General features: G+C 46.0%; 1 protein-coding gene across 8 annotated transcripts in view; it reads left to right on the top strand.

Moving 5' to 3' along the window:
• Nucleotides 1-457: 457 nt before the first annotated feature.
• Nucleotides 458-13,793, top strand: part of smtnb (smoothelin b) — a 36,007-nt gene continuing 22,671 nt past the window's right edge. For 5 of the 8 annotated variants that reach the window (XR_005898084.2, XM_029162216.3, XM_029162214.3 and 2 more), the window contains exons 1-5: nucleotides 458-830; nucleotides 11,007-11,164; nucleotides 11,711-11,798; nucleotides 11,889-11,967; nucleotides 12,183-12,262. Coding sequence is in view for 7 of the 8 variants with exons in the window: in XM_029162216.3 (XP_029018049.1) it covers nucleotides 780-830; nucleotides 11,007-11,164; nucleotides 11,711-11,798; nucleotides 11,889-11,967; nucleotides 12,183-12,262 (456 nt within the window). In the remaining variant the exon portion in view is untranslated. The remainder of the gene's footprint in view (nucleotides 831-11,006; nucleotides 11,165-11,710; nucleotides 11,799-11,888; nucleotides 11,968-12,182; nucleotides 12,263-13,793) is intronic. The other 3 variants (XM_029162218.3, XM_041072305.2, XM_029162215.3) reach the window with 1 other exon arrangement.

Raw genomic sequence — 13,793 nt, 5'->3', positions numbered from 1 at the left:
AGGTGACAGAGATGCTGCCATCAGTAACATCAACAGCCATGACGGTAAGGTGAAAATGTAACCTAGGTAACGAACGGTACATTTCAAGACCAAAGTTCTTTACAGCCTTTTTATGCTGAAACAATCTGCTACATTCTTGGATAAAATAATAGGTTAAAATTATTTATAATTTGAAGATAAACTTTGGTCAGCAGAGTCTCTGTTACTAAATAAATAGACGACCGTTTGAGTTCGCACAAAGTTAGCACATTCAGGTGGTGCCTGAGCTGTTTGTGTACACGGGAGCCACTTGTAATTGTTTTAAGACGCTTGACAAAGTGAAGCTATAGTCGTCAGGGATTACTTCACCGACAGTTCGCACACAGGCGGCGCTAATCGCCCCCCACGTGACCGCTGTTTTGAGTCTGGCCACAGCGCGGCGCGCTTTGAATGGGCTCCGGGAGAAGCCGGTGGAGGAGAGGGGCGGGGTTACACCTTTTCAGTGGGAAACGCTCCGTTCAAAAAGCTGCCAACGTCTCCCTGCGGGAACGTGCGCGACTGTTTGTGTTTTCGCTGCGAACTCGACAGGCACGACATGCTGTGCGGAGGCGGGACGCGGCTTCACTACGTCTGACCAGGAGCGTCCGACGGTAACGCCGCCAGACGCGCACGCTGACGCGGAAAAAAAAAGAAAAAGACACGACAACCGGTAGCAGCCGCGCAGGTGGTTCGCGCTCGTGACCGGCTGCGTCTCAACTGCCACAAGTTCTCATCTCACTTGAACCTGACGGCTGCTGAAAATGTCCGTGGACAGTTACTCTGCGCTGGACGAGCCCGCACTCCGAGCCCTGGTGAGTAGACAGATGCTGGAGGTTCATAGATCTGACGAAGTGAGCAAGTGTCCATGTGGACTGTGACTCGCTTCCATTATTAGTATAGATTCATGTACTAAATTACACCATGACCTACTTTACATCAATTTTCAGTCAGTGCCTGTATGTTGCGTAAATGGCAGGATGTGCTCTGTAATAAAAGCAGCCGTGACAGATGTTCTGTGTGTAACTAGCACTTATACTCATAGCTCTGTTCTGTTTATATGAGCTGGGTATAACACACAGAGGTCGCTTTGGTGAATGGATGTGATGTGAATAGGATTTAAAATTTCTCTAGTGATGAAAACGTGCACAGAGCATTTTAAAGAACACAAAAGCAGGTAAATAAAGTGTCTGACCATCAGAACTCAGCTGGAGTTTGGATAAACAAGACGAACAAGATTTCTATACATTTGTTCGCAAATGTCTTGTGATTTTGTCCTCGTCTGAATTTTGACTTACATTTTTCTGGTGATAAGGGAAAAAAACATCTTCAATTTATGAAGAAAAGTGACCATTCAAACAAACAAACTGACAAAATAGTCTGAGAACAAAAGTTATTCTATTAAACAACACACAGCAGACTTGTCCACAGCCAAATAGGGTGAGAGTGTGATATTAATTTTATTTGTAGGTGATTCATGCTGATTTACTGCATCTTGTTCCAGCCAGTAGACGTGGTGTCATAACTACGACCGTGAGTCAATATTGATAAATGATTAAATGCTCCTGGTTCACAGTCACATTAGTCACGTCCTAATTAGCATAAGGCGCAACATTAGTCCATCTCACTTGTGTCATGACACCTGTAACACAATATTAAGAAAAATTGCCAAACCTCATCATGGATTCTTTAACAGAGATTCAAATATGATTTTAACGTCCCATGTCCAATATGTAAACACTGACGCTGTTGATACTGGATCAGCTGTTCGAGTGAACTTATCTTCTGTCTATGCAGCTTCTTCCTCATTTGTTAAATAATACAATTTCAAGAATAACACATTTAATGTCGCTCCATCATCAGTAAAATACCCTTTAATCTTCACTCTGGACATCGTTCAAATGTCATGTTTTGTTGACCTGTGTTTAAACCCTAATTCTCCAACCGTCTGCAGTTGCTTTCATCTCTTAAATGACTAAAAGGACAAACCTTTACACGAGTTGACAGAGTGTGGTGGTAAAAGCAGGACCACACGGAGACGATAATGTTTTCTCTTCAGCAATGATTTACTTTTAGCTTTTATCAGCAGCTTTCATCAGTTACTTTGTGAGTTTATTTATAGTGGGAGAAAGCAGGAAAGAGCCAGCCAAAAAGCCAGAAGGAGAAAGAGCTACGTTTGCTGGAGTGAAGAATGAAGACATCTCTGTATTTTGCTGGGCTTCATTACTCCCCTGCAATACTGTTTACTGACCTTCAGCTGTGTTTATCCGTTTTTCTGCAGTGTGTAATTTCAGCTGTTTTTTTGCAACAGTAACCTACCTTTAACCACAGCCCATTGTTCGCGGAGATGCCGAGCCGTTTCGAATCTTACTGTGGCCTACTGTCAGAACGCCGGTATTGTCTGGGGAGCTGCACTGGCATTTACAGGGGGACTGTATCTTCCAGTGACCACGTCCCGCTCAGTCTGTTGCCGTGCACAGCTTGAAACGCTCGTCTCCTCTGCGCTGGGTTCAGATTCACGGAGCCGAGCGTCCTGCCCGCAGCTTTCCTCCCTCAGATGTCATCACCGGCTTTAAGGTCACCAAGATCCCACATTTTGCGCTGATGATGTTTGCGGTGACTCGAGTGTCAGGGTTTTCCACAGTGACCTTGGTTTCAAAGGAAACAAACTCTGATTAAACTCGCCTGTCAAGGAGAAGGCTGTGTACTGTAGACTTGTGGTGGAATTTTAACAGAGACATGAATAGAGCCTTTTGTTACTTAGTTTTATGAAATCTAACACCCTGTCCTGTGGTGTTTCATATTCAGTAACTGTACAACAAAAAGGGACACTATAGCTGAAGTTGATGGACACTTCCCCTAATTAAAGTGGTAGTAAAGCAGGATGGAGGAGCTGCTATTAAATAAAAGTCGGATAAAGGACACAAACTTTGTGTACTTAATGAAGCAAACAGTCAGAAAGGTCATATGGCGGCGTCTCTAACGCCATAATCCCATCCCTACACTGCTATTCAAAACCCAGGCCTCCTTTTGTGTTGCTCCTTTAATCCTCCCTGTGGAAACCAGGAAAAAAAAATTCCCTTCTCTTGGTCGCCACAATTAATATAAATATTCACAAAGATAATCAGCCGGCGTCCTCTTGTTTCTTTGGGAACGGAGCCGCGAGAATGTCTGCCTTGCTCGTGAACCGTGGACAGAAAAGGAACGAAGCTTCTGAAGCCAGTGGGAGAAAAGGCTCCTTTAACAAAAGCTTGGAGCAGCCGATTGCTGACGAGCGTTGGTAACACACCTGAATGTGCTATGCGCAGGTAATTAGCCGTGTGTCACGGTGTTGAACCTGCAGAACGGGCCGGCTCTGCAGGTGTCTGCTGTTGTGACACCTGTGAGCTTATCTGGAACGAGGTTCGACTTTGACATCTGTTAGTCACGCTGTAATCTTCCTTCTAATTATCCCCCAGCTGCTCCGCTGCGTGACGCAGGAGAGAACGACGTGTGACAACTTGGAAGCACCCAAAACGCCAGTGTTTGCATAAAACGTGTTCCTTTCCCCGTGTGTAATTTCCTAATGCAAAGGTCTGTCATTTTCTGTTTAATGGACATAACCACTTGCGTATTTTTCCGTCCGTGGCGCCTGCCGGGACGATTTCACATGCTGGAGGTCTTCGTAATGATTTGCAACTAACCCTGCCAGCTCTGTGACTCTCTCTCCCTGGTGAGCGGGGAGCATTCGCACATGTTTAAAATGGGCCAGTTTCCCCCTGTGGTCCCGCCTGGCTGATATACGGGACCCCTGGGCCTTTTCGTTTTATGGCTCCCTGGACCCTTTGTGCACTGACGAGGCTCAGCGGTTACAGTCGGACAGAAAGAATGGGTTTGTTTTGCAGGCTCTCGGTCCAGTCCCCTGGTTCTTTGTAGTCTCTGGAGACGTGGAGCAAAATGTCAGCCCCATCATCAGGAATGAATGAATCGGGAAAATGATGCCTCATTATATAACCGCTGTCTGGGTCTTTCACATATACTCTCTGTGGCCTTTGTTTTTATGTAGTTTTGTAGTCTGTGAATCTTAACATATGCAGTAAAAAGCAGAATGCTCACTACCTGGAACACACAGACTTATTAGTTTAGGTTAAAAGCTATTATTATGACACGGAAACATCTGTTAGACAACTATTTACTGTACTTTTGTCACCTACAGTACGTCTGCTGCAGCTGATGCTTTTAAAGGAAAGCTGAAAGCTTGATTAAAAGCTACGACTGAGCAGCTGTTACTGCTTCTGTCAACAGTCATGACTTCAACATCTTTTTAGAAGATGTTACTCAAGGTTCTGAGAAGTCCAGAAGTGTCTTCTGCCTTGATGACGCCTGCTCCTGGGTTTATGCCCGTGCTCACTGCCATTGACGTTGAGTTTTTCTGAGGCCGAGCGTGAAGCAGAATGCTGCTCAGGCCCTGTTGGGCAACCTCTGTCACCTTTACTGTGAAGGTGTCAGTATTCTAGAAGAAACAAGCAGCGCGTAATCCACCATTCTACATTCTGCACCAAGTCAAGGCTTATCTCTGCTGCTGCAGTGACGGGACTCTGCCTGTCACAGCAACAAGTGGATCAGTTACTACGTGCAGACTTCAACCTCTGACAGCGAGCGTCCGACTGTGGAGGAGCAGCAGGGAGATTAGAAGTCGCTGTTGTTTGATGAAACAGGAAACATTTGTATTTTTAGCCCTTCATATTTTGGCTCTCAAATGATGAATGGAAAAAAATGTGAACTTTGAGATGATGTGTGTATGGACCCAACAAAGGCTATTTTTAGTCTGAGGCCGAGTTTAGTGCAGCTTCAGAAATATATTTGAATTGTCTATGTATGAAGTTTTACTCTAGTTCATTGTCTTTCTGCTTTATTAGAGCAGCCCACCACCGTTTGAATATGATGAGACCTGTCATGTTATTAAAGAGGCCACATTTTCATTGTCATGTGCCATAAATGATTAATGTGACCGTTTTCCAGTGAATTCAACAAAAGCAGCACGGTGAGGTAGGCGTTGCAGCTTAACGCGTCTCGACAGTTATTACAGTTCTGTTGAGAGGCAGTAAATGGAAAATATCATACCTCCTTTTGTGTTTTTGCCAACACGCCCTTAGGCCACAGATCCCTGGAGTTTTGCTTAGATGCATTTACAGATATTGTCCATGATATAGCTGCTACCCAGGCAAACCTCACATCTAATCAGCTGATGCTTATGCCTTGTAGACTTTATTAAATCAACGAAGGGCTTTTAACTTTGCTCTCAAACGTTGAGTTAAATCTTTTTTGTTTTTTTTTAAGTCTCTGATATGACGTACTGTGTTGTAGGAGCTGCTCTGCTCTTTTCATCTGTCTGGTAAGTGATCCAGCAGTGTGTGTCTGATCCCCATTTGTCAGGATCATCATTCCCCAAATGGGAAAAGGTCTGGATAAGGGATTGGCGTAAACGCAGTCCCTGTCTGATATTTAAAGCTTTGTGTTCATTTTTTTATTCTTGGTGACAAATGCATCAAGCTTCCGTTTACAGTGTTCTACCAGGTGGTTTTAGACTGTGAAGTAGCAGATGTGTCTGTGACCTTTTTTATGTATAATTTGTCACAACCACGCAGGCTTTTTACCACTTAAACCTGACCTTTCCAAATCCAACATTAAATTTATGAATCTGTGCACTTGGCTTGCTTAATGCCTCTTTTTTTAACTATAATTTTTTTTCTAGAGAGAACGTAGAAACTAAACGTTGGCCATTTGCTTTGGTTAAATACCTTTTTTCGTTGAACTTCTGCAAGACTTCGGTGCAGTTTGAGTGGCCTTCAGGTGTCTGTTGGAATAAGGTGTGGCTGATTCTAGAGAGACTGCATTCAAGAAACAACATGCTGTATCTGCAAGATCAGAAAAATATTGAGGGTTCTGCCAATATGCAAGTGAATAAAAACAAATCTCTAGCTTTGGAAATCTAGTAATACGGTATTGAAGGCTACAGAGAAAGAAATGCTCCTTTTGTCATATCTATACTGTCTCCCTCAGGAAAGCCGTTTCCTGAGATCCGCTAGAAATGGTCCAGCGGATGTTGATGTTTGGCTTTTGAGCATGATTGCATTCATAAGATACACACACTGCTAATCTGCTACATCTTGTTTGGCCTTTTCTGTGTTACTCTGGCTAAAATGAGTGGATTTTCAGAGTCAGCATGGCTGGCTCTCATGGATATGTGAGAACAAACTGTTTGTGCTGTGCAGCCCAGTTTCCCCCTGTGGGACGTCCCTCTCCCATCCTGCCTCGTCCCTCATTAGACCACGACACTGGTCACACAGAGCTTCAGTGTGACCAGCCATGGTCCATATTTGGAGATTTATCCCGCCGTGGCTCCTGTTGTGACCTGCTTCTCGCCACAGGTTAAAGGCAGCTGAAGAGCAGGATGCGGTGCTGCCTCTGTTATCTCTTTATTCACTAACACCCTTTCCTGGTGGAACATTTCCCTCAGACCGTCTTCCTATGACTTTTGTGGGTAGATGTATATTATCTACAGCGCTGCAGACAGCTCCCTTCCTCTTGTAGTTTCTTGGCATAGGAATAATAAAACTTCATAGAACAAATAAACAGTGATCTCTTTCTCTGCTGGAGGCAGATTGGTCGATTCGAATGACGCGATGGCGGCTGATCCAAAATGTGGGACACATTTGTGCTGACGAAGCGGTGGCTGACCCGGATCCCTCGCGCTGACCCGACCTGCAGTTCTGAAGACAAATGCATTCAGAAGGGACATATTGTGTGAGGCCAGACAACTGAAATGGGCCAAAATCACACAGGCAGCTGAATGAAGACAATTACATTATGGCGTAGACAATTTAGGCTTTCTGTCGGTGGAGCGGTTATGCATCAGCGCAGCACAGATGAAAAGAACTTTTGAGGTATTTTTCACTTCAGAGCGTTGGCCATGTGTGCATCAAATAATCCGCCAGCATGCGGCATAAGTGGAAGGTTCTTGATTATGAGCATGACTCCAACATGTGTGCCCTCAGATCTCTCTGCAGCACGTTGTTGTAGTCTTATAGGAACCCCCCCCCCCACCGTCCGGCCATTAGCAAAGGTTAAGCTTGGCCACACGTGTGGCTGCACTCACCAGGAGCACGTTGCCACACATGCTGTACAGTAATCTCTCTGTCTCCACTCGCTTGTATACGTGATTTTAATTCCCTTTTGTTGACGCCAGACAACAAAAGCTCAGTGTTCTGTGGCTAAATATGTTTCAGCCTTGAACCTGTGGTGTGGTTTTTTTTTGTTGCCTATTTCTGACTGAAACTTGACTTGGGAACCACTTCTAAGGTGTCCATCTGATATCTGGACTGATTCACATGGGAGTTAGGGCTGTGACCCTATGATGCTGCTGCTGCTGCTGCTGCTGCTGATGATGATGATGATGATGATGATGATGATGATGACCCTTTCAGTTTTGCTGGCTTGTTTGTGCCCGTCCAGCTTCCTCTGACAGCTGGTAATCCACTCCAGCTCCGTTGCGAGGAGTGTCTCGCATGTCCTTTTAAGGACAGACCCACTTGTGGGCTTGACACCGGCGAGTTTAAGGCATTGATCCGATCTGCTGCCTGGCTGCACTCTAACCTCAGCCTGCTCTGGAAATTATTACTGTCGCCCCTCATTTCGTTTCCAACACCTGAGGTTTAGTCTTGATTCCAAAATTATACCTTTGAAACACATGCAGCTGTGGGGGAATTAAAAACTATGAAATTATGGCATTACAAGTAATTTAACAAGAGTGCAGGTTTTCTCTGTACTCTAAAAGAACCTAAGGCCGTGCTGTAGGATTTCTATATGATGCCATTCTCCTATAAATACATGCTCTAATGACTGGGGTAGAATACAGGGGTGTAATTAAGACAAATCTGAACTTGTACAGTATTTGCTTGTTGTTTACTTCACTGCAGTGGTCCGTCTCTTTCCACTTCCACAGGTTTAACATAATCCTACCTCACTGCTGCGTTATTACCGCCTGAGCTTTTACCCACAGCCAGTCAAGGGTAGTTCCGTGTATTTTGAGCACCTGGACCTTTTGAGCCTTGAGCTTCTGCCTCATCGGACCACTTCTGAGGCCTCCTCAACGAATGTGACAGTAAATCAAACCTCACAATCTTCAAAATCATATTTAAGTTAGTCTTCCTCGTGTGTGTGTGTAGGCAGATGAGTTCAGCGAGTGTGTCGCCAGCTGGTTGGGATTACTGGTAGACCATCAACTCTCTAATTGATAGTGATTGATTGAGCTCCTCAGACGCGGTTGGATGAGTTTCAGTCAGTAGAAAGTTTCTGCCGAGTATGAAATGAGTCAAACTACCAGAAGTCAGCTGCAAGACTTAGCAAGCCTGCTTGTGAAACATGGTTTTAGATGATGCGCTTCCTCACAGTATGATTCTTACCACATTAGGTAATGAATTCCAGGCCTATAGCGATGACTAAGTGGATTGGCATAATTAGAGCTTTTTCCAGTGTTGTCTTTTATTCCTAATGTTGCCCCACAGTAGCTTTGTCATCCTTGAGCGCCGCCTTCATGTTGAATTCTCGTCTGTGAGTCAGGTGAGTGCAGAGGCCGACAGGTGTGATGGTGACGAGCTTTCAGTCAGCTCAGCGGGCTCAGACTGTACCGTGACAGTCTCTCCGCCTTCATTAAAGGTGCTGACAGCTCAATGACTGCGTTGCTTTCTGTAAGGCACCGTGCGTGCGTGACCTACTTGCCGTGCGCTCCCTCTGACTCACGCGTCTGTTGGTCGCATGAGAAGCCGTCTTGTCTGAGTGTAACGGCTGCCGTCTGGATCGCCGCGGCCGTGGGGTTATTTTTGTTTGGAGCCACGGTGGCAGTTGGCCGCTGGGAGGTCTGGTTTGGAAAACGCCTCTGGTCAGTGGTGTGACTGGACGGAGGTCTGGGCCGCTCCTCTGTACGGTCATTTTCGCACGCGTGTTTCCGTCTCTGCTTTTTAACGGTTATTTTGCTTTCTTTGGCAGACGCCCAAGTTTAAGGTGCGTTTCATTGGCCTGGTCACACCCACGCGTCTGTTACTGGTCACTGAGCGTTTTTCAAACATGAAAAGGAAAGTCTGTTCGTGCCGCTGGCCGTGTGCAAGGTGCATTCACCAGCTGAAACATTGCAAACAATCCAACCTGATGTGTAAACAGGCAGGACATTCTTCTCTTCACACTATAACAATTACTGTAACAGAAAAGATTACAGTAGCTGATATGGAGGCTTAAGGTGTCTATCATGTGCTCAGGGTTTGGAGCCGTCATTGTGATGTCGGTCTGTGCAGCACGGGCCAAAAATGCACAACGTTAATCAGAACGTTACTGGTTTTGAGCAGTGGCCCGGAGGCTGTTCTGTTGTATCTCAGTAGCGAATAAATAAATGTGAGTTCTTGAACCCGGCAGCGAACTGGCCGTGTGATCGCAGCGTGACACCGGCTCGGCAGCCGGCTGGACCCGAGTAACGCACGGCTCCCTCGGGTGTCTGCGAGGTGCGACGCGACAGACGGCGGCCGGCGCTGGAGCGGAGCTGGCACGTTCTCACGCGCTTCCATCGATTCACCACCAAAACCCTGACGGCCGCTCCCGGACGCACGTCAGATCATCTCGCTGCTGGGCTGGACCCGGACTCAGTTCCTGATTTCACTACGATGTATTTTCCCTGTGAGTCAGCAGGAATGTGAGGAATGACCTCTGCGAGGCCTTGCCGTTTCCCACCCAACTCCAATGTGCCCATTTTTAGGCATAGCCGCACTGAGCCTTTCATTTCTGTTTTTCACTTTGTCTGCTAACCGCCCTTCTCTCCTGTCTCATTCTTTTCCCTCTTTTCTCATGTCCTCTCTTCTTGCCTTTTTCTCAGAACTCTCTCTCCTCTTTCTGTTTTTTTTTCAGTCAGCTCAGCACTTTAAATTTCCACAAATTGCAGTATATGAGAGAGCCCCTCTGAGCGAGTGGAGCATGGGCTGCATATTTCTGAAACCACACAGAGACCTCAAAACCGCTGGTCCTCTTCATCTCTTGTGAAAGCCCTCTCCTCCTCATCTGGACCAAGCGGGGCGTGCATCAACCCCCTTCAGCTCATTAGGCTGTAAAAGTTAGCCGAACAACCACATCCAGCCCTGTTGTGTGGAAAGCAGATGGCATACAAAGCTTCGTGTGTTGACTGTTTGCCGGTCTTAACAGGGAAACGTGGTGTGTGTGAGGTTTATAGGAAAAGGTTCCCGGTGTCAACAAGTTCCTGCTGTTCACCAAAAGAGAAACGTGTGTCTTTTGACAGGAGGGGGCCCCCTCTGCCTTCCTATGCTTACAGCTGGCACGGACATGAAAGCACCAGGCATATGCAAGCATGTGTGTATGCATGTATGCTTAACATCACTCCTCTGCCTGAAAAGCCTTTAACTAATAGTCAGTCAGCGTGCTGAAATATGGATGCTTTAAGTGAGACGCTTCAACATCTGGGCCTCTGGGGCCTCCTGCTGCCCAAGTACAGCATGAAAAACAGCCAGAGAAGCAGACACCTGTGTGCTAAGCCTCAGCTGGTCCGTCTGTCCTTTCACATTAGTGAAGTCACATCACTTGTCATCGCAAGTCTATAAGCACTATCTGCACTGCTGACCCCGTAACTCCCTGCCACACTTTTAAAAGTAAGCCAATGACGCTTAATCCAGTGTCACAGCTGTGTGGGCTAGTTAAAGGTCTGCTGCTCTTCGCTGTCCTTGTTTGGTCTGGTTAATTACAGAGCGCAAGGAAACGCAACTGGAAGAAGTCAGAGCAGTGAACCTTGCACTTCTGTTTACTGATGTCCTTCAAGGCCTGTGACCCTTTTTTAGCAGCACATTCTTGTGTAGCCAGTTGTGTTGTGGTCGCTCAGATATGACAAGTGACTCATCTTGTTCTGTTGGTAAACGTAACGCACGCTTGTGTTTTGGTTTGTTTGTGTGTGTGTGAAGCTGGATGGAACAGTAGACCTGGACGAGAGGCGCCTCATCCGTTCAGCCATCCGGGAGCTGAGGAGGAGAGAGATTGAAGACATGGAAGCGGCTTTGGCCAGCAAGCGGTTCCGACCCACACGCCTGAAGCAGCAGGAGGACAAGGAAAACCAGCACAGGTGAAGCCGCACGCGCACAGCTCTGATGCTCCAGCTTAGATGGAGGAGCACTAGTGCATACAGTGGGGAAAATCTTTATTTTTAACATTTGCCAGTTAATTCTGATTTGTGTCATTAAAGATCTATAAAAAAACAAACATCTATTACATTGTGTACATGTAAAACTAATGGCTGATTAGACGAGACCCAGCCTTCTGTTGTTCTTGTTCTTCACTAAATCCCAGTGAAGACCAGGTCTAATCATTCCCATGCACCGCTGCTCTCCAATGACTTGAGGAACAATAACAAAGCCCATGCTTCACTGAAGCTCTGAGACAAAGCACGCCTACTGTAGCCAGTGCATACATGTGAACACACGTTAAAACACACACAAGTCCAAATGTTGGGTGGAATTATTTGGTGGAATGTGAAATATGCCACACATCTTTAAGGCCATTGAGCCGAGGAAGTGAAGATGATGAGGAAGGTATGACTAATGGAAACCCAGCACCTTTCTGATTTAATCTAACCAGTTCGATCCTCCCGGTTACCGTCTTTCTCTCTCAGGCCAGAATCTGTGACAGTCAGTGACAATCTGGATGTTCTGTCACAAAAACTTCAATCCATCCATGACATTGATGAGCTCACGATAATGGTGAGTATTAGTGAACTCGACCAAAAGACGACATCAGGTGCATCTGTCCGTAGGTGCATGTGCGCTGAGCCTGTTTGTGTTTGCTCAAAGCTCCGTGCTTCCAGCGAGTATGAGGAAAGGAAGATGATCAGAGCAGCCATCCGACAAGTCAGAGAAGAACAGCAGCAAGGTAAATACTGGATAAAACTGTATTTCAGGCAAATAATACATCCTTTTAATTAAGTGTATTTATCTTTATACTTGACACAGTATTGTAGCAGGCCGTCTAGCCCCTTCCTTCCCTCCCAGACTCTTAAAGGGCCATGTCAGGACAGTTCTATCATTCCACAGCCAATACTTGATCCATGATTCTTGCTTGGTTGGTGATTGTTTGTGTGTGTTTAGGGCCTGCAGAGCGTGGAAAGGCTGCTGGTCGATGTCAGGAGTCTGAGAGTGTGGAACCCCAGAACAGCATGGGAACTGGGGTAAGTAGATCAGAGTAAATAAAGTGTAGCAGAAAGAATCTGACATCACAGTGCAAAGCCTAGTGTCCACACACAGCATTATAACTGACGGATAAACTGTCTGAAATCGAATCTGCGCTCGTGTCATTTTCCATTTGCAAAGATGAACTGAGCACAGACCAATTTGTGGCTGCAGAGTTTGTTTGCGATGCAGCGCTGACCGCTGAGGTTTCTGTGCTGCCACCATGAAGAATGCAGCGAACAACAACAACAAAAAGCATTGTGATCTGAGTCACACACTGCCGTGAACGTGGCTACACCACGGACACACAAGCCGCATGCCTCGGCAGCCACTGAAGGAATGCACATTTCACACCCTTCTTCAGCTTTGGTGCAGCGCCAGGATAAAGAGAAAACGTACAGTGAGCCTGAGTTTCTCTTTCCAAATCGCTCCTCTCTATAAAACTTCAGACCTCAGCCTTCTCTCTCTCTCGTCTCAGATGTCCGGCCCTCTAGTGGAAGATAACGATTTGTGTTCTCACAGTATATCTGTCAGTGTAACAGATTAAATTATATGGTACTTTAAAAAAGGAGCAGATATTATCAGCTGTGGTTGAGGATGAATGCTTTTATTTTTTTAATGAATGCCCCATTTCCAGTGGCTATGATTTGTGTGGGTGAAAAACGAATGGAAATGAACAGTATTTTCAATGTCAATGGAGGAAAATGCATTTGCAATGCAATTGCAAATGCAATTTCCCAACACAAGTAAAATAAAGGGGTTAATAATGAAAAGCTTTTAGTACTGGTGTCATTGTTCACTGCACCCTTTGCTGTTCATGCCTACGTTCTTTGTAGATGAATGTGTGTATTCTCCACAGATAGGAAGTGATGACTGCATGTTGGCGTCCTTCTATGTCACTTCCTGTAGTTGGCTGAATTGTATGAGGGTGGATGCGTAATCCACAGGTGGTGCGAAGGATGAGGGTGGGGGGATGGAAGCCTAGATGGCGAGGAGGTGGGGAGCGGGACCGGCGGACAGGCAGTCCGCCAGCTGTGCCTCAGCAGTTTAGTCTGTGCTGGAATGGGGACACGGCCAAAAACAACATCAGCCAGCAGCAGCAGGGCTTCTTCCACACACATCACAGCAGCGGATCTCTTTGAGCTGCATGCAATTGTCCCGTGGCAGATGGAAGTCCAAGATAGACCTCCACAACAGCCAGATACACACACACACACACACACACACACACACACACACACACACACACACACACACACACACACACACACACACACACACACACACCATCCAAAACGTGTACGCTGCTGCAGTACACAGATAGATCAGGGTAATCTCACATAGGCAAATATAAAGTGTATACAAGTTTAACCGTGGTTTGATTCAGCCTTTTATCTGTAATTGTCACCAGAGTCCAACGGACACTCATTAGAAGTAAATGGCTGTTTTTAGTGGGTGTGGCCGACATGCAGAGTTAGCTGAGACGCAGTCAAGGCTTCCTGCTGCTCATTTGAAAGAAACTTTCCTGCA

This window comes from Betta splendens, chromosome 9 (assembly GCF_900634795.4).
Source record: "Betta splendens chromosome 9, fBetSpl5.4, whole genome shotgun sequence".
NCBI classification, from domain to species: domain Eukaryota; kingdom Metazoa; phylum Chordata; class Actinopteri; order Anabantiformes; family Osphronemidae; genus Betta; species Betta splendens.
The sequence above is the reverse complement of the archived record's forward strand: the minus strand, read 5'-3'. Positions and strand labels throughout refer to the sequence as shown.